At 38.0% G+C, this 23,739-nt stretch overlaps 1 protein-coding gene across 12 annotated transcripts in view; it reads right to left on the reverse strand.

Moving 5' to 3' along the window:
- The window catches only part of MTA3 (metastasis associated 1 family member 3), a 156,120-nt gene that overhangs the window by 87,222 nt on the left and 45,159 nt on the right, over positions 1-23,739 (reverse strand). For all 12 annotated transcript variants that reach the window (XR_003434068.1, XR_003434067.1, XM_027113269.1 and 9 more), the window contains 3 exons: positions 18,578-18,704; positions 1,869-1,932; positions 723-840 (listed from right to left, as the gene is read on the reverse strand). Coding sequence is in view for 10 of the 12 variants with exons in the window: in XM_027113269.1 (XP_026969070.1) it covers positions 723-840; positions 1,869-1,932; positions 18,578-18,704 (309 nt within the window). In the remaining 2 variants the exon portion in view is untranslated. The remainder of the gene's footprint in view (positions 1-722; positions 841-1,868; positions 1,933-18,577; positions 18,705-23,739) is intronic.

The raw sequence follows: 23,739 nt of genomic DNA on the forward strand, positions 1-23,739 counted from the left end.
AACTGAAAGAAGCAACTGCAGAGCAACGTGCAACTTGCCATCCCACAAAGACCACACCTGAATGGGTTATGAGCCAGAGACTGTACCAAAAAAAAAAAAAAAAAAAAATACCCTGAACAATATTAGTAATTAAATATGGGTTTGGAAAGAAGGAAAGGGGGTGGTGTTCATTTTCTATATTACACGTTTCTTTGTGTTTTATTTTTTAATGGTAAGAATGTCTTACTTTTGAAATCAGAAAATAAAGGTTTTAAAAGTATATAATTATGACAGAAGAAAGAAAAGTCTTGCTAGGAAGATCTGTGTTTAAAATGCAAAGCTCTGAATCTCTCTGGTATAGAAACTACGCAGATCTGCCAAAATTCCCACCAAAATGTAAATGTTCACTAGATTGCAAGGCTACCATAGAGAGATGACATGAAGGCACTCAGGATCTCAAGGCGTGAGCGTGTCACATTGAAACACAAGTTCAACAACACTAACATTCTTAAAGTTGTATTTAAAAGAAAAACACAGGCAGAAAACTCATGAAAGTGTGAAATAAAAAATGAATAACTGATCGATTAAATTATTTTTCATTGCCGTTTGTTGTATTTCTAAAGTTGGAAGAGCCCGTTACTTTTAAACTTTAGCCTGAAAGTTGTTTCTTCCATATGAGGAAAATATTTGAGTTTCAAGGTACATTTGTTTTCATAGGATTTGCAACCCAAAGGAAAACATACCTTCTAAGAGCATTTCTGGAATGTCTGCTTGATATCTAGGTCCCACTCTGATTTCACCTTTGTCAGCTAACAGTGTTTTCACTGAGGGATCATAGACCAATGAGTAGAAAAAAGTATCCTGGAAAAAAAAGAAAAGACAGAAAATACCTAGGTAAACATAATTCCTTCTACTTTTTATAAAGCAATAAATCCAATGTCACAATAATGAAACCATAAAACTACAGAGTAGGGCTTCCCTGGTGGCACAGTGGTTGAGAGTCCACCTGCCGATGCAGGGGACACGGGTTCGTGCCCCGGTCTGGGAAGATCCCACGTGCCACGCAGCGGCTGGGCCCGTGAGCCATGGCCACTGAGCCTGCGCGTCTGGAGCCTGTGCTCCGCAATGGGAGAGGCCACAACAGTGAGAGGCCCGCGTACCGCAAACAAACAAAAAAAAAGAAAAAATGTCCCTTTAATTCTGTAAAAAAAAAAAAAAAAACCTATGTGTAATAAAGATTTTGGGAAAACAAACACTATGTAATTATAAAGCTTAAATACTGAAACATTATCAATAGTAAAATATTTTCTCCACAACACAAATGATAAAAGTCACATAAAACTACAAAATGTGGAATAGCCTTGCTTACAAGAATTTCCTCCCTTCAATGAAGTGCTTGCTCTAATTCAACTTGTTAAAAATGTTTAAAATGTTTCTTGAAGTTTACAGAAAAAAATATTTTTAGTTGACAAAGTTTATTAGGATTCCAGGGAAGAAAGCAGACCACCAATGGTAAAATCTCATCTGCAAACAGTCTAAAAGAAATGCTATTTATTTAAAAAGAAAAAAAAGGGAGGAGGACCAAATATACTGAAGTCATTTATTTCATAAAGCCAAAAATAGTTCTTCCACTACCAACTAAATCACGTGCTATACTTCACAAGCTTTTCATTACCAAGCAAAAGAGACAGACAGACATGGGAGTTTTTGCCAACTTTTATCTCAGTTAACCAGAAAAATAAAATTAACTGAATGCAGTCCAGTCATTATACTTTTACTATAATACTGCTATCATTGTACAATAATTTGTTAGAAGAAGAAATAATACAAAAGTATGGGCTTCTTATGAAATAGAGGGAAAACCAAAAACAAGTATAATTGTGAATTACCTCTTTATCAAGATATGACAATACAGACTCTGTCTCATTCAGAAGGGCAACACTGCATTTCCCCCTGTTGAAAGAGGAGAAAAGTGAATAAATAAAGGCCACCTCACCCTCACAGTGATGATATATATAAAGTTAGGAATATTCAAAATGTAAAGGTGGTATTAAGAAACTAGATGGCTTTTGGGAAAATCTATATATGTATATACTTGGACTCTCTACCATCTTGGTTTTGTGTAACCTAAAAAATAAGGCTGTGTTTGTAGACATTTATTGAGAGGCTAATCTGGGGAAGGAACAATGTTAGGCAGTAAATCCTTGTAACATAAAACACTTTATAGGTATTTCCTAATTTTTCAAGAAAAAAAAGAAGAGTACAATGCAATATTCAGACCAAGAGCTAGTTTCTGAATCTGTAAAGAGTTAATATGAGGTAATTTTATACAAGGGATTTTCAAAGACAACACCATGCAAACCAATGCCTGAAATAACCTTCAAATTTTTAAAGTAGCCACTGCATATGAGAACCTAAAATAATATACATTCACATCAGGATTAAGTAACTTACCTTTATTGAAACTGTTCTAAAGACTAGTTAAAATTTAAATACAAGAAACTCCTGTAGAGCAAGGGGCAAATAAGATTCATGGACCTTGAAGTCTCATGGCATTTACCTTTGATAATAGCTGGGTGTGTGCTTGGAAAAGAAATGTCTATTTTAAAAAAGGCTTACAGGACATGGAAGCAACCTAAGTGTCCATCGACAGATGAATGGATAAAGATGTGGCACCTATATACAATGGAATATTACTCAGCCATAAAAAGAAACGAAATTGAGTTATTTGTAGTGAGGTGGATGGACCTAGAGAGTCATACAGAGTGAAGTAAGTCAGAGAGAGAAAAACAAATACCGTATGCTAACACATATATATGAAATCTAAAAAAAACCAAAAAAAGTTCTGAAGAACCTAGGGGCAGGACAGGAATAAAGACGCAGACGTAGAGAATGGACTTGAGGACACAGGGAGGCGGAAGGGTAAGCTGGGACGAAGTGAGAGAGTGGCATGGACATATATACACTACCAAATGTAAAATAGCTAGCTAGTGGGAAGCAGCTGCATAGCACAGGGAGATCAGCTCGGTGCTTTGTGACCACCTAGAGGGGTGGGATAGGGAGGGTGGGAGGGACACGCAAGAGGGAGGAGCTATGGGGATATATGTATATGTATAACTGATTCACTTTGTTATAAAGCAGAAACTAACACAACACTGTAAAGCAAGTATACTCCAATAAAGATGTACGTATGTATGTATGAATAAATAAATAAATAAATATTTTTAAAAAGAGGTAAAAAAGGCTTATCTAGACCTGAGAAAAATCACGGTTATTCAGGTAGTTGTATTTATTACCACTTTTAAAATCATCCTCCCAGCTTGAAAACTTCAATATAGCTACAAATTTGACAGGAAAATTTTGATAGACTATTCAAGTTACAGATATTGGTCAGGGCTCACAAAATATTTTTTAAATGTCATAATATCATTTGATTTTCTAAACAAAAGTCACTACTTGCTCCCCATGAAATAGCCTGCAAAAACAAATGCATCAAATATACATTAAATAGGAAGCTTGTTGTTAGATTATCAGAGTGAAATACAATTCAAAGGAAAAAATTACCAAAAGCAAAACTTTTGCAAAAGTAAAATATTAACACATAAGTAAAAACTTATAGTTTACTAAAAAGAAAAAAATTATAGTTTACTAAACATTTTGCAACTGTATATTCCTTAAATCTAAAAAAAGATTTCCTCTCATCAAAACATCTTTCTCTGTTAATCATCTTAGGTTGTTATCACTTCAAAAGATTTCTCTCAGGGACTTCCCTGGTGGCGCTGTGGTTAAGAATCCACCTGCCAATGCAGGGGACATGGGTTCGAGCCTTGGTCCAGGAAGATCCCACAGGCTGCAGAGCAGCTAAGCCCGTGCACCACAACAACTGAGCCTGCGCTCTAGAGCCTGCGAGCCACAACTACTGAGCCCACGCGCCTAGAGTCCGTGCTCCGCAACAAGAGAAGCCACCACAATGAGAAGACCCTGCACCACAACGAAGAGTAGCCCCTGCTCACCGCAACTAGAGAAAGCCCGCTTGCAGCAAAGAAGACCCAATGCAGCCAAAAATAAATAAATAAATTTATTTTTTAAAAAAATAAGATTTCTCTGTGAGCATGTGGTATTTCCATATTATCCTGTCAAATCTCTAATTTGATTACCAGGAGCTATAAAGGTTTTCTGCTTTTCTAATATATTTTATTCATGCATATTACTGAAGCAGAAAAATTAACATTATTACTTCAATGCATATGTAAAGTCAACAATTACATGACAAGCTCTTACAAAGGACAGAATTACGAGCAGGGAAATTGCTCTGTTGCTGTTACCGCATCTACAGCTGCCATAGAAGAACCTCTTATGACCTGTGAATACATGCTCATACATGCAAGAGTGCTTAAGCAACAAACGGGATTTCCAAAAATAGTTTCATTTACTTCTCTTGCCTCAATAACTGCTGACAAAGCAGTATTTCTAACATTTAATACTTAATCACCTAGAAAAAATATTTTTTTAAGTTCTCTAAAGTCAGGTTTGTTTTTTTTTTAAATGGAGAGGAGCAGATGCTGTAGATGTTATTCTAATAGATATCACTTGAATTTTATAGGATAACAGACACTGAAAATTCATTAAAAGAATATAGCATAGGGCTTCCTTGGTGGCGCAGTGGTTGAGAGTCCGCCTGCCGATGCAGGGGACACAGGTTCATGCCCCGGGTCCGGGAAGATCCCACATGCCGCGGAGCGGCTGGGCCCATGAGTCATGGCCACTGAGCCTGCGCGTCCGGAGCCTGTGCTCCACAACGGGAGAGGCCACAACAGTGAGAGGCCTGCGTACCGCAAAAAAACCCCAAAAACAAACAAAAAAACCCAATATAGCATAAAGTTGCCTCCATACTGTCTGAAATGACAAAAGAATTTAATAACTAAACCATTATTTTCATATTTATATCAGGAGATAAGGAAACACTGATTATACTGTTTTAGAGGTACAACATGATTACAAAACCAATAGAAGGATAGATATCCCAACCAATCTAAAATATAAGTTATTTTTGGAAATGCAGATTTTATGCAAAGAGGAAAGGATAATAGGTAATTTTAGTTCTTAATTTTTCTTTAATGTAGTATATTGTACCTTTTCCCCCATTAAAAATGAAAATGTGACACTTAAATTTTCATGTACATATATTAACAGCTAACAAAGTAAGAGGTTCAGTCAGAATTATTTTATGAAGTAAATATGAATATGTAATTAACACATGTACCATCACGCCAAGAGTTGTTGATAAAAGTAGTTTAAAAAGAGATTTAAAGTGTTGGCTTCCTTTATGCTGAACAAATCTTGGCTCACAGGAAAAAGCATGATAAATTTTAAGCTAACAGCAAACTAAAGGAACTATTATCAACTTCTGAATATAGATAACCCAATTGTTTTACCCTGAACCTCAAGCAATGAACCTAATTGTAACTTTGTATGCGGACAGATGATTACTAGACTTATTGTGATCATTTCATAATGTACGCAAATGTCAAATAACTATTTAGTACACCTGAAACTAACATAATGTTGTATGTCAACCATATTTCAATTTTTAACATATGCAAAAACAAACTATTTGCCAGTGTGGCGGGGGGAAGACGCTCAACATTCTCAGCCATTAGGAAAACGCAAACTCAAAACCACAGTGAGATACACTTCACAGAAAACCACAAGGATGCCTACAATGAAAAACACAGACAGTAACTAGTGTCGACGTGGATGTGGAGAAACTGGAACCCTAACACTTTGCTGGTGAGGATATAAAACTGTGCAGTCACTTCTGAAATCAGTTTGGCCGTTCCTCAAAATGTTAAACAGAGTTGCCCTCTGACCCGGCAATTCCACTCCTAAGCGTGATACCAGAAAAGAAAACATACATCCACACAAAAACCTGTGCACGGATGTTCACAGCAGCATTATTCATAACAGCCAAGAAGTGGAAACAACCCAAATTTCCATCAGCTGATGAATGGGTAAACAAAATGTGTAGTTCTGGTCCAAGTCCAAAGGCCTGAGAACCAGGAGTGCTGATGCTGTAAATCCCAGTCCGAGGGCAGGAGACCGAGGTCGCAGCTTACTCAGTCACACAGAGAGAGAAGTCTCCCTTCCTCTACCTTTTTGCTCTTTTCAGATCTTCAACAGATTAGAAGAGGTTTCCCCCACACGGGGGGGGGGGGCAATCTGCTTTACTCAGTCTACTGATTCTAATAATCTCTTCCGGAAACATCCTCACGGACACACCCAGAATGCTTAACCAGATATCTGGGCCTCACATAGCCCCAGTCAAGTTGACACATGAAATTAACCATCACAATATCTCAATAAAGTTATTATTAAAAATATATATAATATATATATATTATTCTTCAAAATTGTCAAGGTCATGAAAAACAAGGAAAGACTGGGATACACACCAGAGGAAACTATGGAGACATGATACCTAAATGAAATGTCAGAGTAAATCGTGAAACAAAAAAAGGACATCAGAAAAAGAATGGTACTATCTGAATAAAGTCTGGAGCTTAGTCAATAGTAATACATCTATGTCAATTTCTTGGCTTTGATAAAGATGTAATGATTCTATAAATCATCAACATTAGGGGAAACTGAGTGAAGAGTACACGGGAACTCTCTATACCATCCTTGCAGCTTTGTTTGTAACTCTAAAAGTATCCCAAAATAAAATGCTTATTTTTTTAAGACGCCCCCCAAAACAGGGGCATTTGTGTCATTGGTCTTATGAGTCTTATATTAGCCACAAACTGAATTCTGAGCATTTTTTCATGTAAAGAACCATGCCTGGTTCTGTGACTGGAAATTCAGCAAACAGTTTTATACAGCATTTAATCCACGGAATACAATGAACAAATTTTTAAAAACTTAATGAAGTTCAAAGATCCAAAATGCTTTCATAAGATTACATTTCTCAACAGCAGCAATGTAAGATAGGTCAAATGAAAAGATTCAAAATTCTGAGGGAAATTATTTCCAAACCAGAAGTATATGCCTCAACAAACATCAGTCAAGTGTGACAAACATTTTCAGATAAGCAAGAACTAAAATTTTTTACATTTTAGAAGACTAATCAAAAGGAAAAGGCAAAACAGTTATTAACTCCAAGGAAAACATGAGATTGTACAACAATGAATTATGTGAGGAATATTTATGCGTTCACAAAATACAGATTATTAAGTTAAATAAAATTGTGATATACTGGAAATACAAAGGAAAGGGAGTGGAGAAGAGAAAGTGAAGAGAGATTTCTAAAATTTTTAGAAATGAACAGTAGCAGTATCAGAGTAGTATAAATGCCAAGGTCAATGTCAGAGAAGTTGCGTGAGTAGGTAAGACAGGAATGAAATGCCAAGAAGAGAAGTTTGAGCTCAATGTGATAGCTCAGTGGATTTTGTGAAGAAGCATGACAAGCAGTGCTTTGGGAAGCCCCTTCCGTCTGTGGCACGGGGAAGAAAGCAAAGCAACAAGTTATTAACCCGTGATCCTGGAGATCTGGTAACAAACATGAAAGAAGCTATCAAAGAGGAATTCAAGGGGGAAAAAAACCCTCTCTTGGTGCCACCTTTCCCTTTTATAACTAGGAGAAAGTAGAATGTTCAAAAGAAGGTGCTAGGATTAGGAAGCTCCTCTTCTCCAAGATAGGATGACAAACAAATTGTTTTGATTACTAGGAAAATCTCACAAGCATTTCTTTCCACAACCATGTGGAACACCAGTACTCGGGACAATATGTAGGCTATCCTGTGATACAGCCCAATGCATTTCTTTCTTTTTTTTTTAGTCTTTAAATTTATTTATTTATTTATGTCTGTGTTGGATCTTCGTTTCTGTGCGAGGGCCTTCTCTAGTTGTGGCAAGCGGGGGCCACTCTTCATCGCGGTGCGCGGGCCTCTCACTATCGCGGCCTCTCTTGTTGCGAAGCACAGGCTCCAGACGCCCAGGCTCAGTAGTTGTGGCTCACGGGGCCCAGTTGCTCCGCGGCATGTGGGATCCTCCCAGACCAGGGCTCGAACACGTGTCCGCTGCACTGACAGATTCTCAACCACTGCGCCACCAGGGAAGCCCCAGCCAAATGCATTTCTGCATTATGACTTTAGTTGGAGAAGAAAACACTTCAACCCACAGGGTTGATCATTTCAAAGGAAAGATTATATAGTATAAACACAACATTCAAGAAAAGGTGTGCTAAACATGTAGACTTTAAAATGTTAAATTGTGATATGATTTTTCCCATTTCTATGTTCTTCCTCTAGTCCTCCTCTTCCTTAGCAATCCTAAGAGCCTAAGCGTACTAAGAAAATAACTATCTTTATGTTACATTCATCTCTTAAGTAGCACTACTTATAGTCTCAATAGCACTCTTCTGGCTAACTTAAATTTTGTTTACAGATACCAAGAAAATTGCAAAAATCTAACATCTTAAAATAAAAATACTGACACAATGAAATGTACAGGAAGAAAACTGCCTTTGTTTGAATTTTGTTTTAAAGATTCCAAGTAAGTTTCTTTAACGTTAGTAGCCAAACTGGAGAGAGACTGCTAATCCACAGTGGAGTTCTATTTTATTACTTGTATACTTAAAACTTAGCATTACTACTTATTTATCAATAAACATAAATCTGTAAAAATTGGTTTTCTCTGAAGATTTTTAAAAGGCCTCAACACAGACTTCCCTGGTGGTCTAGTGGGTAAGACTCCGTGCTCCCAATGCAGGGCCCGTCCCCCCCCCGCCCCCCCACCCCGTTTGATCCCCAGTCTGGGAACTAGATCCTGCAAGCATGCCACAACTAAGAAGCCTTCAGGAAGTGAGGGGGCAAGGGAGGGGGGAGGGAGGGAGGAAAGAAGGGAGGGAGGAATAAATATTTTTTTTAACCTTTAAGCTTTAAAAATAAATAAATAAAATAGAATAAAATGATCTACCAAATATCCTCACCATTGAGGCATCCCTGAAATTTCAGGATACAATGGATAAGAGAATTCTAAGATTTAAAAGCTGGAAAAAAACAGGTAATATGCAGAGTATGGAGAATCTATGTGATATAAAACTACTTTCAATGACAATAGATGTTTGAGGACAATGGGGTTAGTCATCTTCAACCCAAAATTAAATTCCAAGCCAAACTATGTATCACATGTGTAGTAATAAATTATCTATGAATTTCATTCCAGAATAGCATAGGAAGTATTAAAAAATATGTAAAAGAGAGGCTGAGTCTGATAAAGTTGATAGCCTCTGCTGTAAGTTGTTATACACTAAAACATAAAACTAAAATTAAGAGTCATAACCAAAAAACACAGAAGCCTTCCAACTAGTATATGAAGAACAGTATAATTAGAATATCACCACTCTATAACTGTGATTAATGGAACTCCAGGCAATAAGCATCAAATAAATGCCAGTAACATCCAGAAATGAGAGATTATGTACCTCCTAATGTACACCGCCTATGAAGAAGTTTTTGTCTCTTGTACTTCACTCTTCCCCAAGGCAGGGCAGGAGGAATGAAGGAAACCACGTCCTCTATTACCAATTCACGAGAAATATGAGGGAGAGGGGAACGTGGTTGAACACAGGGGGATACAATCAGCAAAATCCAAACGGTGAGAAACAAAATCCTCAATTCATCAACAAAAAAATAGCGGGGGCGGGGGAGGAGGGGAGAGAGAGATAGGGAGAGACAAAGGGAAGCCTTCATTTATTTTCCCCTAGGGCCCCAACTGATTTGGCACCATATACTGAAAAGACCACCCTTTCTCCACAACACTGCAAAGGCACCTTCATCAAATATCAAGTTGTACTATATATGCGGGTCTGTTCTGGCTTTTCTATTCTGTTCCACTGGTTTATTTCACAATCCACTTACCTGTACTACCCTACATTAATTACTGTAGCTATACAAGTGTCTTAATATCGAATGATATAAACCTCTAACATTTTTGTTCTTCAAGACTGACTTTATCAATGGTTCTCAAACTTTTTGGTCTCAAGATCTCTATTTTTTTTTTATTATTTTTTTATTTATTTAGGCTGCGTTGGGTCTTTGCTGCTGGGCGCGGGCTTTCTCTAGCTGCAGTGAGCGGGGGCTACCCTTCATTGTGGTGCGCGGGCCTCCCATTGCAGTGGCCTCCCTTGTTGCACAGAGCAGGCTCTAGGGTGCTCGGGCTTCACTAGTGGTGGCATGCGGGCTCAGCGGCTGTGGCTCACGGGCTCCAGAGTGCAGGCTCAGCAGCTGTGGAGCACAGGCTTAGCTGCTCCGCGGCACGTGGAATCCTCCCGGACCAGGGCTCGAACCCGTGTCCCCTGCACTGCCAGGTGGACTCGTAGCCACTGCACCACCAGGGAAGCCCCCTCAAGATCTCTTTTAAGTTCCTAAAAATTATTGAGAACCTCAATGAACTTTTGCCTTTGTGGGTTACATCTATCAATATTTACCATGATAGAAATTAAAACTAAAAATTTAACATTAATTAATTTAAAATAAAAATAAACATATTAGCAAATATTTGTTATTAATAATTACTATATTCCCCCCCCAAAATTAATGAGAACAGTGGCGTTATTTTACATTTTTACAAATCTCTTCAATGTCTGGCTTAACAGACAACTAGGTTTTCACATAAGTAACTAGTTTACTTCATTTTCAAAGAACATCCATCAAATACTCATGCCTCAATAACCACAGTTCGGGCTTCCCTGGTGGCGCAGTGGTTGAGAGTCCGCCTGCCGATGCAGGGGACGCGGGTTCGTGCCCCGGTCCGGGAAGATCCCACATGCCGCGGAGTGGCTGGGCCCGTGAGCCGCAGTCGCTGAGCCTGCACGTCCGGAACCTGTGCTTCGCAATGGGAGAGGCCACAACAGTGAGAGGCCCGCGTACCGCAAAAAAATTAATTAATTAATTAAAAAAAAATAACCACAGTTCATCTCTCAGTGGTTATTTCAGGCAAAAATGGTGTTCCATGAAAAAGGTAGCTAGTTTAGCTCATATTTCAAAAAAGCCCATGAGTTTTTTCTCAAAATGATCATCACACTTTCATATGCAGCAGAAACGATTTATGCATGCTTCCCTTTTCAGCACATGGAACATTAAAAAGATGTGTAATCTCTTTTTTCTTCCAGTTTTATTGAGGTATAATTGACATACAGCACCATGTAAGTTTAAGGGGTACAGCATAATGATTTGACTTACATACGTCGGAAAATGAAGATGTATAATCTCTTGAAATAAGGGAGAGGTGATGGTTGCACAACGTTGTCAGTATACTGAATTTTTTATACTGAATGCCACTGAATTGTACCCTGTATACTGTACAGTGGTTAACATGTGTGAATTTTTCCTCAATTTTAAAAAAAAGGCATTTGAGACTTATTAAAATTAATAAATGGTACTGTTTTGCCAAGAACATTCTTAAGTGGAACTTGTCTTTTTTTTTTTCTTTTCTTAATTGCAAATGCATACAGTACAGTGACGAATATAGCACAGTTTGGTGACACTGACGTGATTCCTGCTGACTTGGTGCCAGCAGTTTACCCACCACTGCTTTTGCACATGATTTTGCTTTTGCAAAATCAACATGGAGAAAAGGCAAATAACATCTTACTGTTGTTATGAGAATAGTTTTGATCTCAAAAAGGCCCTCTTGAATGGGTCTACAGGGACATCCAGAAGTACAAGAACCATGATTTGAAATGTTCTTGGTCCTTTTGATTCCCAGAGATTTTGGACTCAGCTTCTCAATTTATACACACATACACAGACACACACACACATACACACACAACCCTGCTAAGCTTTTCTTTGGAATTACATTGAATCTTTGGATCAATTTGGGAAAAACAGACTTACTGTCATTTATTTACTTAATCTTTAATTCCTTTAGCAATACTCTGTAATTTCTGTGTGGAGTTTTTACACATCTTTCCCTTTTTTTAGACATCTTTTATTTTTTTTAATTTATTTTTATCTTACTTTTGGCTGCGTTGGGGCTTCGTTGCAGCATGCAAGCTTCTCACTGAGGTGGCTTCTCTTGTTGCGGAGCACGGGCTCTAGGCATGTGGGCTTCAGTCGTTGTGGGATGCAGGCTCAGTAGTTGTGGCACACAGGCTTAGTTGCTCCGCGGCATATGAGATCTTCCCGGACCAGGGCTCGAACCCGTGTCCCCTGCGTTGGCAGGCGGATTCTTAACCACTGTGCCACCAGTGAACCCCTGGACGTCTTTCTTTAGATTTATTCCTAGGTGTTTGATATTGTTTGATGATACTGTAAACAGTTATCTTTTTAAACTTAATTTTCTAACTGACCTCTCTTCACACCATATGCATAAAACAGACCTAAATATAAAAGGTGGGATAGTAAAACTTCAAGAAAACATAGAAGAATATCTTCATGACCTTAATTAAGAAATCTCTGCCCATTATAAGATCGTGACACTTGGACTGGTTTTTGAATGAGCACTCTTTCTGAGTAACAAAATATTAATTTTTTGGTTTTTTGTTTGTTTTTCGCAGCTTACGGGATCTTAAGTCCTGTCCCATCCCCCTCCCCCCCCGCCCCCCATCCCCCTACAGTGAAAGCATCGAGTCCTAACCACTGGACTGCCAGGGAGTTCCCCAAAGTATTCTTACTCTAGATTCATTCTGCTCCTTCACATATATCAAACCTATCAGGCATGTCTATTAATGTCTCAAGAATGGAATTTTTCCAGCCTTTATTTAACTGTCCTCCTCCCCTCCTCCTGCTGTTCCATCATTCATTTTCCTACCAAATTTCTCACATATTTAAAAACAAACCAACCAACCTAGAAAGAGCAAAGATGACAATAGCAGTACTGAAGAATAAGCACTGCTTAACGACAGGAAGCTGCACACAAGGAATGTAGCTCCTCTGCCATTGAATAAACTCCAACAATGTGCAGCCCAAATCCAAAGAATACACATAAGATTAGGAATGAAAATGCACTGAAGATACACCAAAATGTCAGTGCTGCTTGGTGGAGGGATTACAGGGGTGTGTGTGTCTTTTTTGTGTGTTTTTCCCATTTCAACAATAAATTATAATTCTTCCATTATCATAAAATAAACAATAAAAGTTTACTTTTAAATTTTAACATGCAGTGATGGTGAGGAAACAGCAAAATGGGCATATTTATAATATATTGTGGTGGGAATATAAACCGACAGAATAATTCTTGAAGGAAACAGCATTTTGCAACAAAAACATTTGGAAAATGTACCCCTAAATTAGAAACAGGTCTGCTATCAAACAGTAACAGGAGCTAATGTTTCTATTGTACTTTACTACTACTGGGGAAGGGAGAATAAAGATGAGTTTAGCTTTTAGTAGATTCCCATCTATTCTGTCTTCATCAAAACCAGCCAGGTTGTCACGCAAGGCAGGGGATTAAAATGGATGCAAAACGGCATTTCCCCTCTCTAATGTCCAAATGTACAAACTTTTTCCTTTTTCTCTAACATCTCTATTGGAGTATAATTGCTCCACAATGGTGTGCTAGTTTCTGCTTTACAACAAAATGAATCAGTTATATATATACATATGTTCCCATATCTCTTCCTACTTGTGTCTCCCTCCCTCCCACCCTCCCTATCCCACCCCTCCAGGCAGTCACAAAGCACCGAGCTGATCTCCCTGTGCTATGCACTGAACTCCCTGTACTATGCCGCTGCTTCCCACTAGCTACCTACCTTACGTTTGGTAGTGTATATATGTCCATGCCTCTCTCTCACTTTGTCACAGCTTACCCTTCCCCCTCCCCATATTCTCAAGTCCATTCTCTAGTAGGTCTGTGTCTTTATTCCTGTCTTACCCCTAGGCTCTTCATGACATTTTTTTTTCTTAAATTCCATATATATGTGTTAGCATACGGTATTTGTCTCTCTCTTTCTGACTTACTTCACTCTGTATGACAGACTCTAGGTCTATCCACCTCATTACAAATAGTTCAATTTCGTTTCTTTTTATGGCTGAGTAATATTCCATTGTATGTATGTGCCACATCTTCTTTATCCATTCATTCGATGATGGGCACTTAGGTTGTTTCCATCTCCGGGCTATTGTAAATAGAGCTGCAATGAACATTCTGGTACATGATTCTTTTTGAATTATGGTTTTCTCAGGGTATATGCCCAGTAGTGGGATTGCTGGGTCATATGGTAGTTCTATTTTTAGTTTTTTAAGGAACCTCCATACTGTTCTCCATAGTGGCTATATCAATTTACATTCCCACCAACAGTGCAAGAGGGTTCCCTTTTCTCCACACCCTCTCCAGCATTTATTGTTTCTAGATTTTTTGATGATGGCCATTCTGACTGGTGTGAGATGATATCTCATTGTAGTTTTGATTTGCATTTCTCTAATGATTAGTGATGTTGAGCATTTTTTCATGTGTTTGTTGGCAGTCCGTATATCTTCTTTAGAGAAATGTCTATTTAGGTCTTCTGCCCATTTTTGGATTGGGTTGTTTGTTTTTTTGTTATTAAGCTGCATGAGCTGCTTATAAATTTTGGAGATTAATCCTTTGTCAGTTGCTTCATTTGCAAATATTTTCTCCCATTCTGAGGGTTGTCTTTTGGTCTTGTTTATGGTTTCCTTTGCTGTGCAAAAGCTTTGCAGTTTCATTAGGTCCCATTTGTTTATTTTTGTTTTTATTTCCATGCCTCTAGGAGGTGGGTCAAAAAGGATCTTCCTGTGATTTATGTCATAGAGTGTCCTGCCTATGTCTTCCTCTAAGACAAACTTTTAAATAATACTTTTTCCATTATATATCTAATGTGCTTTCATTTCAGAGAAAAGTAGAAATATAGAAAAGAATAAATATGAAAGTTGCTTGCATTTTCTGATAGTAGTGCAATCCTGAAATCTATCAAATACCAAGTTCCTACTTACATTTGTGATGCTGACTCCTATCTATGAATGAAAATGACCTCATTTATTTGCAAAAAAATCTTTGACTAAAAAAATAAAACAATTCTGCAATAAACATATCAGTATATATATTTCTACACACTTGCATGAGAACCTCTGTTAGATAAAATCAAAAAAGTGGAATTGCCGGGTCAAAGGATATTCACACATTAAAGTTTGATTTCTCTGATTATATTAACATTCGAATATAGAAGAGTTATCTATTTCCCCACCCTCATCAACACTGAGTGTTAAGACAAGAACTTCAGTATTCCATCCCCCAAATACCTCTTGTTGACTAGAAACTTTTCCGTTTCTCCCTTTCTCATGGTTGCTATACATGCTTTATAAATTCATTTCGTTTGGTGACAAAAAATATGTACACAAAACAGATTTCCTATCCTCTGCTTAGCCCTCCATGTGAATGCTTGATGTTGACTCTGCTTAGCCCTCCATGTGAAAGCTTGATATATCATAATATTGTATATTTGCCACCACGTGATCTGAATTCAAAATCTGAATCTGCCATTTAAAAGCCGTGAGACTGAAAACTTAACTTTTTTGCTTCAGTTTCCTCATCTGTAAAATGAGGATAATAAGAGGACCTACATTACAAAGTCATTGGGAAGATCAAATAAAATACAGGTAAAGCAACTGAAATAACACCTATCACAAAGGTTCAATAAATGTTAGAATTTTTAAAAGCCAAGTTCAATAAACATGGGCTCTATATAACTGAACACAGTATTCTACACAAACAAACACACACACACACACACACACACACACACACACACACACACACACAGTGACAGGTCTAGCACCTGGCATAACAATAAATTTTATAGTGCTTTATAGCCCACGCAGCATATAATCTATTATTAATGACCTAAGGCACTGTGCAAGAAGCATGCTGTCTCTCCCCTTCACCCCAAAAAGTGTTCCAAAGGAATTCTCATGTTCAAATCCTATCTATCCTAACAAGATAGATATAAACAAATCCTCAACAAGAGCTGAATCATTAACTCTACCCAGAAAAGTCCTGGTCCTATTCATTCTCTTCCAATGAAATCAGAAGGTAGGAAGAGTTGCCTCCCTGCCACTTTGGGAAGCTTGTAGCACCCAGTTAGTATTATAGCTCACAAACTACAAAGGACCTCAGGAATGCCTCAGTCAGGTTTTCTCCTCTGTTCCATACAGCACCAAGGAAATTCTGGGCACTTAATAATGCCCCTAAGAATAAAAAGCCAGTATTCATCAAATTACCCCTCTTTGCTGCCAAAGAACAATGGGACTTCAGTAATTTTCTCCTGTTAAAGCACAGATAAATAGGGCATGACTTCAACGTTAGCAAAATGTCAAGATCACTCCAATGTGCACTTGTTCTACATCAGCATGAGGGCTGGTTAGCACAGCTTTGTGCTTTGGCTGGGGACTGCCCCTAAATCCATTCAGCTGTTTGAAAATGAGAGCCATAAATGAGAAAATATGCCTCCACACTACTCCCTCTCAGCTTGGAGAACAAAAAAATTAAAAAAAACAAATGCTTCAAATGTCTATATCTCTTCCTCATAATTCAAAATAATTGCCACCAGGTAAACTCCTTAAGTTTACAAGCTGGGGAACCTTGTCTTATTTATCAAGCAGTTAGCAAGCTCCCTAATTGAGAATATACTCAGGAAATGTGTGCAACATGACTGAATGATTGTATATTCTATGTAATTTCTATGTTCAACAAAGGGGTGTCTTGATAATTACATTTCAATATACTCTCTCAGTCCTTATGAAACATGAAAAATACTTCACTAGTTTTTCCATTCCAAGCAATCTGTTAAAGGAAACCAACATTACTTATAAACAGATTCCAAGCTATCAGGAGGGTAAATTAAAAATATACTTGCGTGTTTTGGATACATTTTTAAAACCATTTGTCAGATTCTTGTTCTGGCAAGAGTCTTATGACTGGCCACATAACTTCTTGAGCTTAAAATGAATCTTTATATTCTAGCTTCTTCCAATTAAATGATAAATGCATATGGCTCTTCAGCATTTATTAGTTACCTATATCTTTAAAACAATTTTCTTATTTCTTGAAATACCCCTATTTTTAGGTTAAATACTATTCCCACATTATCTGGCCTGATTATCTTTTCTAACACAGGACGTAAGTCACACAGAACATACTAACTCTAGCCAATCTAAACACAGTGTCCCCATTGTTACATACTTTCTTGAATTTGATTATTTTCTAGTTATCAACATACAATAGAATTTTTCTATAACAACAGAAATCTAATATTCTGTTGTAGTTGCTGTATCATAATTCATTTAACTAATTCCCTACTAATGGACATTTACTTTCAATTTTATACTACTAAAGGCAATTCTGAAACAAAAATAAACACAGTGTCCCCAAAAAAACCTAAATAAAGCAATGATATGATGTTAACTACTGAGGAAGATCAAGTTATCTCTGAAAAGATTTGGAGAAAGGTGATTCTGGTATCTTTGTGATATACTTCCTGCCTTAGAAGATCTCTGTGTCCATTTCTGAAAAGAGAAGTATAAGAATACACAAAGGTCCGGGGAGTTGGGGCATGTGTGTTTGTGTTACAAAGACCAAACTGGAGCTTCAGGAAGTCTCCAAACATGTCTGAGCCCAAAAAAGACAGACTTAGATACAATACCGACATTCACGGCTAAAGAAGAGGGGCCAATTTTTTTTTAAATAAACAGTTAATACATTTTATTTCCATATATAAACAGTTTTTAAGACAATAATAACTAGTGAGGAGTTGAATAAAAGAAGTAAAGATAGTGAACAACAGTTGAAGGAATTCCTTTAACGTTAGAGGATAAAAACACTGCATCCTGGACACAGGCTGTTCCCTGCACACACCCATGCTTACCTGTTCCCTTTATCTGAAACATGCCCCCCAGTCTCTCGAAGGCTGAGTAAATGCCAACTCCTTCTGAAGTGTTTGAGTTCAGAAAGAGCTCAATTGTATCTATGCTTAAATCTTACCACTACCGGATCAAAAAGACCACCACCATTCTCCCAAAACTACAAACCAGGGACTGGATTTCACTTTTACATCCCATCATTACACAGATCAGATACAAGTGAGCGAGTAATAAAGAATATAAAGTTTTCATCCCAGAGGACCTCAAAAATAAATAAATAAATCAAAAGCCTCGTATCCTACAAGGTCAAGAGACAAGTGCCGGGAACCAGATCTAGAACCAGGTTTTAGTTCTTGGACTCCAATGACTATATTATTTTCTGGGAATCTGGAGAAGACCAGCATTTCCCAAAATGGTATCTGCTGGACACTGTTCTGCAAGATGCTAATACATACTTAAATAAACTGGAAAAGTCTGGACTAAAACAAAGCTAACATGGTTACTTTACTACAGAACATGTGCAGGGCTTTAAAATGCTAGTATACACTATAAATTTCCAAGATAAGATTACATAATGAAGCCTTTAGTGAACTAATTTGAGCAAGATTGTTGGGGAGAGTTTGAAAAATGCTTCAAAAAGGTTGTTTTAGTTTGTTTGTTTCTTTTTCCCAATTCTCACAATATTACTGAGTACTTCAGATCAACTTCTAAAAAGTTCTTACCTGATATGTGTTGCAGGCAGAGATTCGTATTGGCGAGACAAAAAGAGCTCCCTATGTTTCAACTGATGTTTCTGTTTATCCGTCAAGTCAGCCTCAATTGTTGTTTCAGATTCTTCCTCAATTTCTTCTACACAAATAAAATTCAAAAAAGGCATTATTACAAAGTACATTACCTATTTGGTTATTAAGATAGACTTAATCAGCCTTTCTTTCATTCAATATTTTTTTCAAACGAACTGATTTTAAATTTACACATTTAACTTGTCATTTGAATTACAACCATAAAATTAAGTTACCCAGGCCTCAAAGGAAGAACTCCAATTTTAAGATGGCAGATGGAACATATGCATCTATCTCCTCTTCCCCCATGAAACTACACCAAAATATCAATGAAAATGTATTAACAGTTCAATGACAATAAAAAATGAAGCAACAGGGCTTCCCTGGTGGCGCAGTGGTTGAAAGTCCGCCTGCCGATGCAGGGGACACGGGTTTGTGCCCCGGTCTGGGAGGATCCCACATGCCGTGGAGCGGCTGGGCCCGTGAGCCGTGGCTGTTAAGTCTGCGCATCCGGAGCCTGTGCTCCGCAACGGGAGAGGCCACAACAGTGAGAGGCCTGTGTACCGCAAAAAAAAAAAAAGCAACAATGGAAGAAAGATTTTCAACAACAACAACAAAAGATGGAAAATAGATTAAAAAAAAGGAAAAGTACACACTTAGTCAAGAGAAGGAAGTGAAAATCTATGTGCGTACAGAGAGGGATGCCACGGAGAAGGTGGGCACAGGGCGAGTACTGACGTATCCCTTGAAGCTACCAAGTATTATGAGAAAGAAAGTAGGGTGAGAGCAAAAAAGCAGGAGAAACGGGTTGAAAGTCTATCTATAACACAATAACTTAATCCCAGAATACTCCAGTTAAAAAGAGTACAATCAGAAACAAATAGTATAACACATTTCAAATTTGATAACACAAATAAAAAACTAATAGAAGGATTAGAGGATAATGTTAATGAAATCTCCTAGAAATTAAAACAAAAGATAACTGAAAACCAAAAGATTAAAATAGTAAAGAAGAATGCATGATGTCCAACATCCCACTAACAAAAGTTCCATAAAGCAACAACAGAGATAACAGATTCTTTTACCTCTTTGTTTGTTTATTTCGGTGGGGGTGGGGGTGGGGGGGATGAGGGAAGACCTATCAAAGAGATGATTCAAGAAAATTTCCCCTTACTAAGTGTCCAGTGAGACTGAGTGTCCTGATTGAATTCGTGTCATACTTAACTTTTTTTTTTAAGTGACAGCATGAGAAGATTGCAACCATTTACAGGAAAGAAGTGTAGGCACAAGCAAAGAAACCAGAATCCGAGTGGAATCACAGATGAACAGCAACATTCTGTGCTAAGACAGCACAGCAATGCCATCCAAGAGGAAAAATGACATTCAACCTAGAATTGCATAGTCAACTATCAAGTCTTAAAAGAGAATAAGGACAAACTTTTTGCATTCATTCAACCAAGATTTACAGTTCACCCTTGAACAATGTGAGTTTGAACTGCACGGGTCCACTTATATGTGAATTTTTTCAATAAATACAGTACATTGGAAAATTTTTTAGAGGTTTGCAACAATTTGAAAAACTTCACAAATGCGGATTTCCCTGCCAGTCCAGTAGTTAAGACTCCGTGCTTCCAATGGAGGGGGCGCAAGTTCGAACTCTGGTCAGGGAACTGAGATCCCACATACTACACAGCTCCCCCCCAAAAAAAAAAAAAAAAAAAAGAAAGGAAAAGAATTCACAGATGAACCACGTAGCTTAGAAATATCAAAAAAATTAAGAAAAAGGTATGTTGGGACTTCCCTGGTGGCACAGTGGTTAAGAATCCGCCTGCCAATGCAGGGGACATGGGTTCAATCTCTGGTCTGGGAAGATCCCACATGCCGCAGAGCAACTAAGCCTGTGCACCACAACTACTGAGCCTGTGCTCTAGAGCCCGCGAGCCACAACTACTGAAGCCCACACGCCTAGAACCCATGCTCCGCAACAAGAGAAGCCTCCACAATGAGAAGCCCGCACACCGCAAGGAAGAGTAGTCCCTGCTTGCCACAAGTAGAGAAAGCCCACGCGCAGCAACGAAGACCTAACGCAGCCAAAAATAAATAAATAAAATAAATTTATTTAAAAAGGGATTTTTCACTTAAATGTTTATTTAAAAAAAGGTATGTCATGAATTCATAAAACATGTGGATAGTAGTCTATCCTTATATAGGCATAAGGTGAATGATATTTAATAAAAACTACTGTGTTAGTTTTCTTACTGTTTTATAATTTTCCTTTCAAAGAATTACATTACCATACATTATATTAAATTGCCTCTCTCTCTAGTAACTGGAAAAACTGCTTATCAGCATATTATCACAGGTAGGTGGGTTTTTTTAAAAAATTGTATCAATGTTTCCAATAGTGTACTATGAATATAACTGTAATACTCTATGCCATAAAACTTTTTAAATGATTCATTCATTATCGTACAGGCTAGGCTACTGTGAAGCAATCATATCAATTACACTAGGCTACCATAAAGAATCATATTGCTGGGCTTCCTTGGTGGCGCAGTGGTTAAGAATCCGCCTGCCAATGGAGGGGACACGGGTTCGAGCCCTGGTCTGGGAAGATCCCACATGCTGCGGAGCAACTAAGCCTGTGCGCCACAACTACTGAGCCTGCGCTCTAGAGCCTGAGAGCCACAACTACCGAGCCCACGTGCCACAACTACTGAAGCCTGCGTGCCAGAGCCCATGCTCCGCAACAAGAGAAGCCACTCCAATGAGAAGCCCGCGCACCACAACAGAGATAGCCCCCACTCGCCGAAACTAGAGAACGCCCGCGTGCAACAACAAAGACCCAACAGAGCCAAAAATAAATAAATTTATTTATTTATTTTTTTTAAAAAAAGAATCATACTGCTGATTCTTCATTATCAATGAAGATCACTATAGCACGGATCACTATACCTGTAAATAAATATGAACTTCTTTTCACATTTTTTTTTCCTTTTTAATGTCTAGTGTTAGTAACACACATAACATCTACAGTGTTTTGTATTGTATAAGACAATACTGATGTAGGTACTGACAGACAATTCACCTTATAATTAGATTTATGGTATCAATAAATACAGCATAGTACTGTAAGTATATTTTCTCTTCCTTGTGATTTTCCTAACATTTTCTTTTTTCTGGCTTACTTTAAGAATACAGTATATATTCTGTATGACATACAAAATATGTGTTAATCAACTGTTTATGTTACGTATAAGGCTTCCAGTCAACAGTAGGCTATCAGTTAAGTTTTGGGGGGAGTCAAAAGTTTTATGAAGATTTTCAACTGTGCAGGGGGTTGGTGTCCCTAACTCCTGCATTACTCAAGGGTCAACTGTATTAGGCACCAAAAACAGGCACTAATCAAGGTGCTGGAGGCAATCGGTGAGCAAAAAAGTTGCTACTATGAAGAAATTATTCAAAGTGTTTGCCTCTGGGAAACAGAGTTGGAAGAAAAGGATGGAAAGGGAAGACAAAGTTTTGCCTGAGATTTTTTTTTAATGCTGTATTTAATATTCTTTTTAAAGAAAAAAATTACTAGATGTCATTTACAGATATAATTCCAAATAATTTTAGATATAAAGTTTTTAAAAATATAATACCTGTAGAGGCTCACAGATCCTCTGCAGCCTTACCTGGACCGGACCAGAAGAGACTGTGTAGCTATGGGAATAGCAGGAGTACTGAGAACTCAGAGTCAGGGAGGGGGTGACTGGATTCTCACACAAGAAGTAAAGCCCAAGGTTAGGCCTCAGAGCCTTCATTTCTGGACAGTGACAAAACACACACACACACGCACACAGCAACACATTTCTGTTCCTCACAATTCTCTCTTATAAATTTCTTACGTACGGACCCAGGACCACAAGAGATTTTATCATATGTGACCCCCTAGTTGTAGTTCTTCTGAGTTGTATGAGGGCAATTAATAGGCTAAGTATCAAATCTTTTCTACCTTCAAACTTTTAAAACTCTGAATTGAAAATGGACCTGTAAAAATTAGAAACTGATTTAGAAAAACATGCATCTAGCTCCAAAACAGAATAATGTGATTTAAAATTCTTTGATTGTTCTTTATAATGAACTACTCAAAGAGAAATGAAGCAATAAAAGAGCCATTTACTTGCAAGTCTAATAACATCTCACCAGTGGAAATCAATGAAGTTACTGCTGCATTGGCACTATCAGCACCAGCAAATATCACATACAAAATTATACTCTTTACCTAATTAGGATTTGATAAATTGTTGTTCCATAAAACACAGCTAACTGAATTCTAACGTGTACCCTATAGAGCTAAAACAGCAACAAGCTCTAAAAATAATGGTAACAACAGCAAATCTTATTTTCTTGTACAATCTCTTGATACTGGGTGAAAAGGAATAAAATCTCTCAAGTTCAATCTAACCAAACACAGAAATCACCACAATAGCATCTGAAACTCATTTTTTCACATTTACAAGTTAATTTCATTTACATATTTGTATAAATTTCTACTGGCTTCTGAACAAGAAATGATTCCCATGCCATTAACATCCTAAAAACATTAAACAACCGCAATGGCAAGAACTGGCATTTAGACAATGAAAAATTTAAAAGAATAGAACTATCATCAAAAATAACAGGGCTTCCCTGGTGGCACAGTGGTTAAGAATCTGCCTGCCAATGCAGTGGACATAGGTTCAAGCCCTGATTAGGGAAGATCCTACATGCCGCAGAGCAGCTAAGCCCGTGCGCCACAACTACTGAGCCTGCGCTCTAGAGCCCGCATGCCACAACTAGTGAGCCAGCGTGCCACAACTACTGAAGCCCGCACACCTAGAGCCTGTGCTCCGCAACAAGAGAAGCCACCACAATGAGTAGCCCCCTCACCACAACTAGAGACAGCCCACGTGCAGCAACGAAGACCCAACACCACCAAAAATAAAAATAAAAATAATTTTTTTAATAAAATAAAATTAAAAGGGCTTCCTTGGTGGCGCAGTGGTTGAGAATCTGCCTGCTAATGCAGAGGACATGGGTTCGAGCCCTGTGCTGGGAAGATCCCACATGCTGCGGAG

This window comes from Aethalodelphis obliquidens, unplaced genomic scaffold, assembly GCF_003676395.1.
Source record: "Aethalodelphis obliquidens isolate GAN/ISIS:26980383/991018 unplaced genomic scaffold, ASM367639v1 scaffold12, whole genome shotgun sequence".
Classification (NCBI taxonomy): Eukaryota; Metazoa; Chordata; class Mammalia; order Artiodactyla; family Delphinidae; genus Aethalodelphis; species Aethalodelphis obliquidens.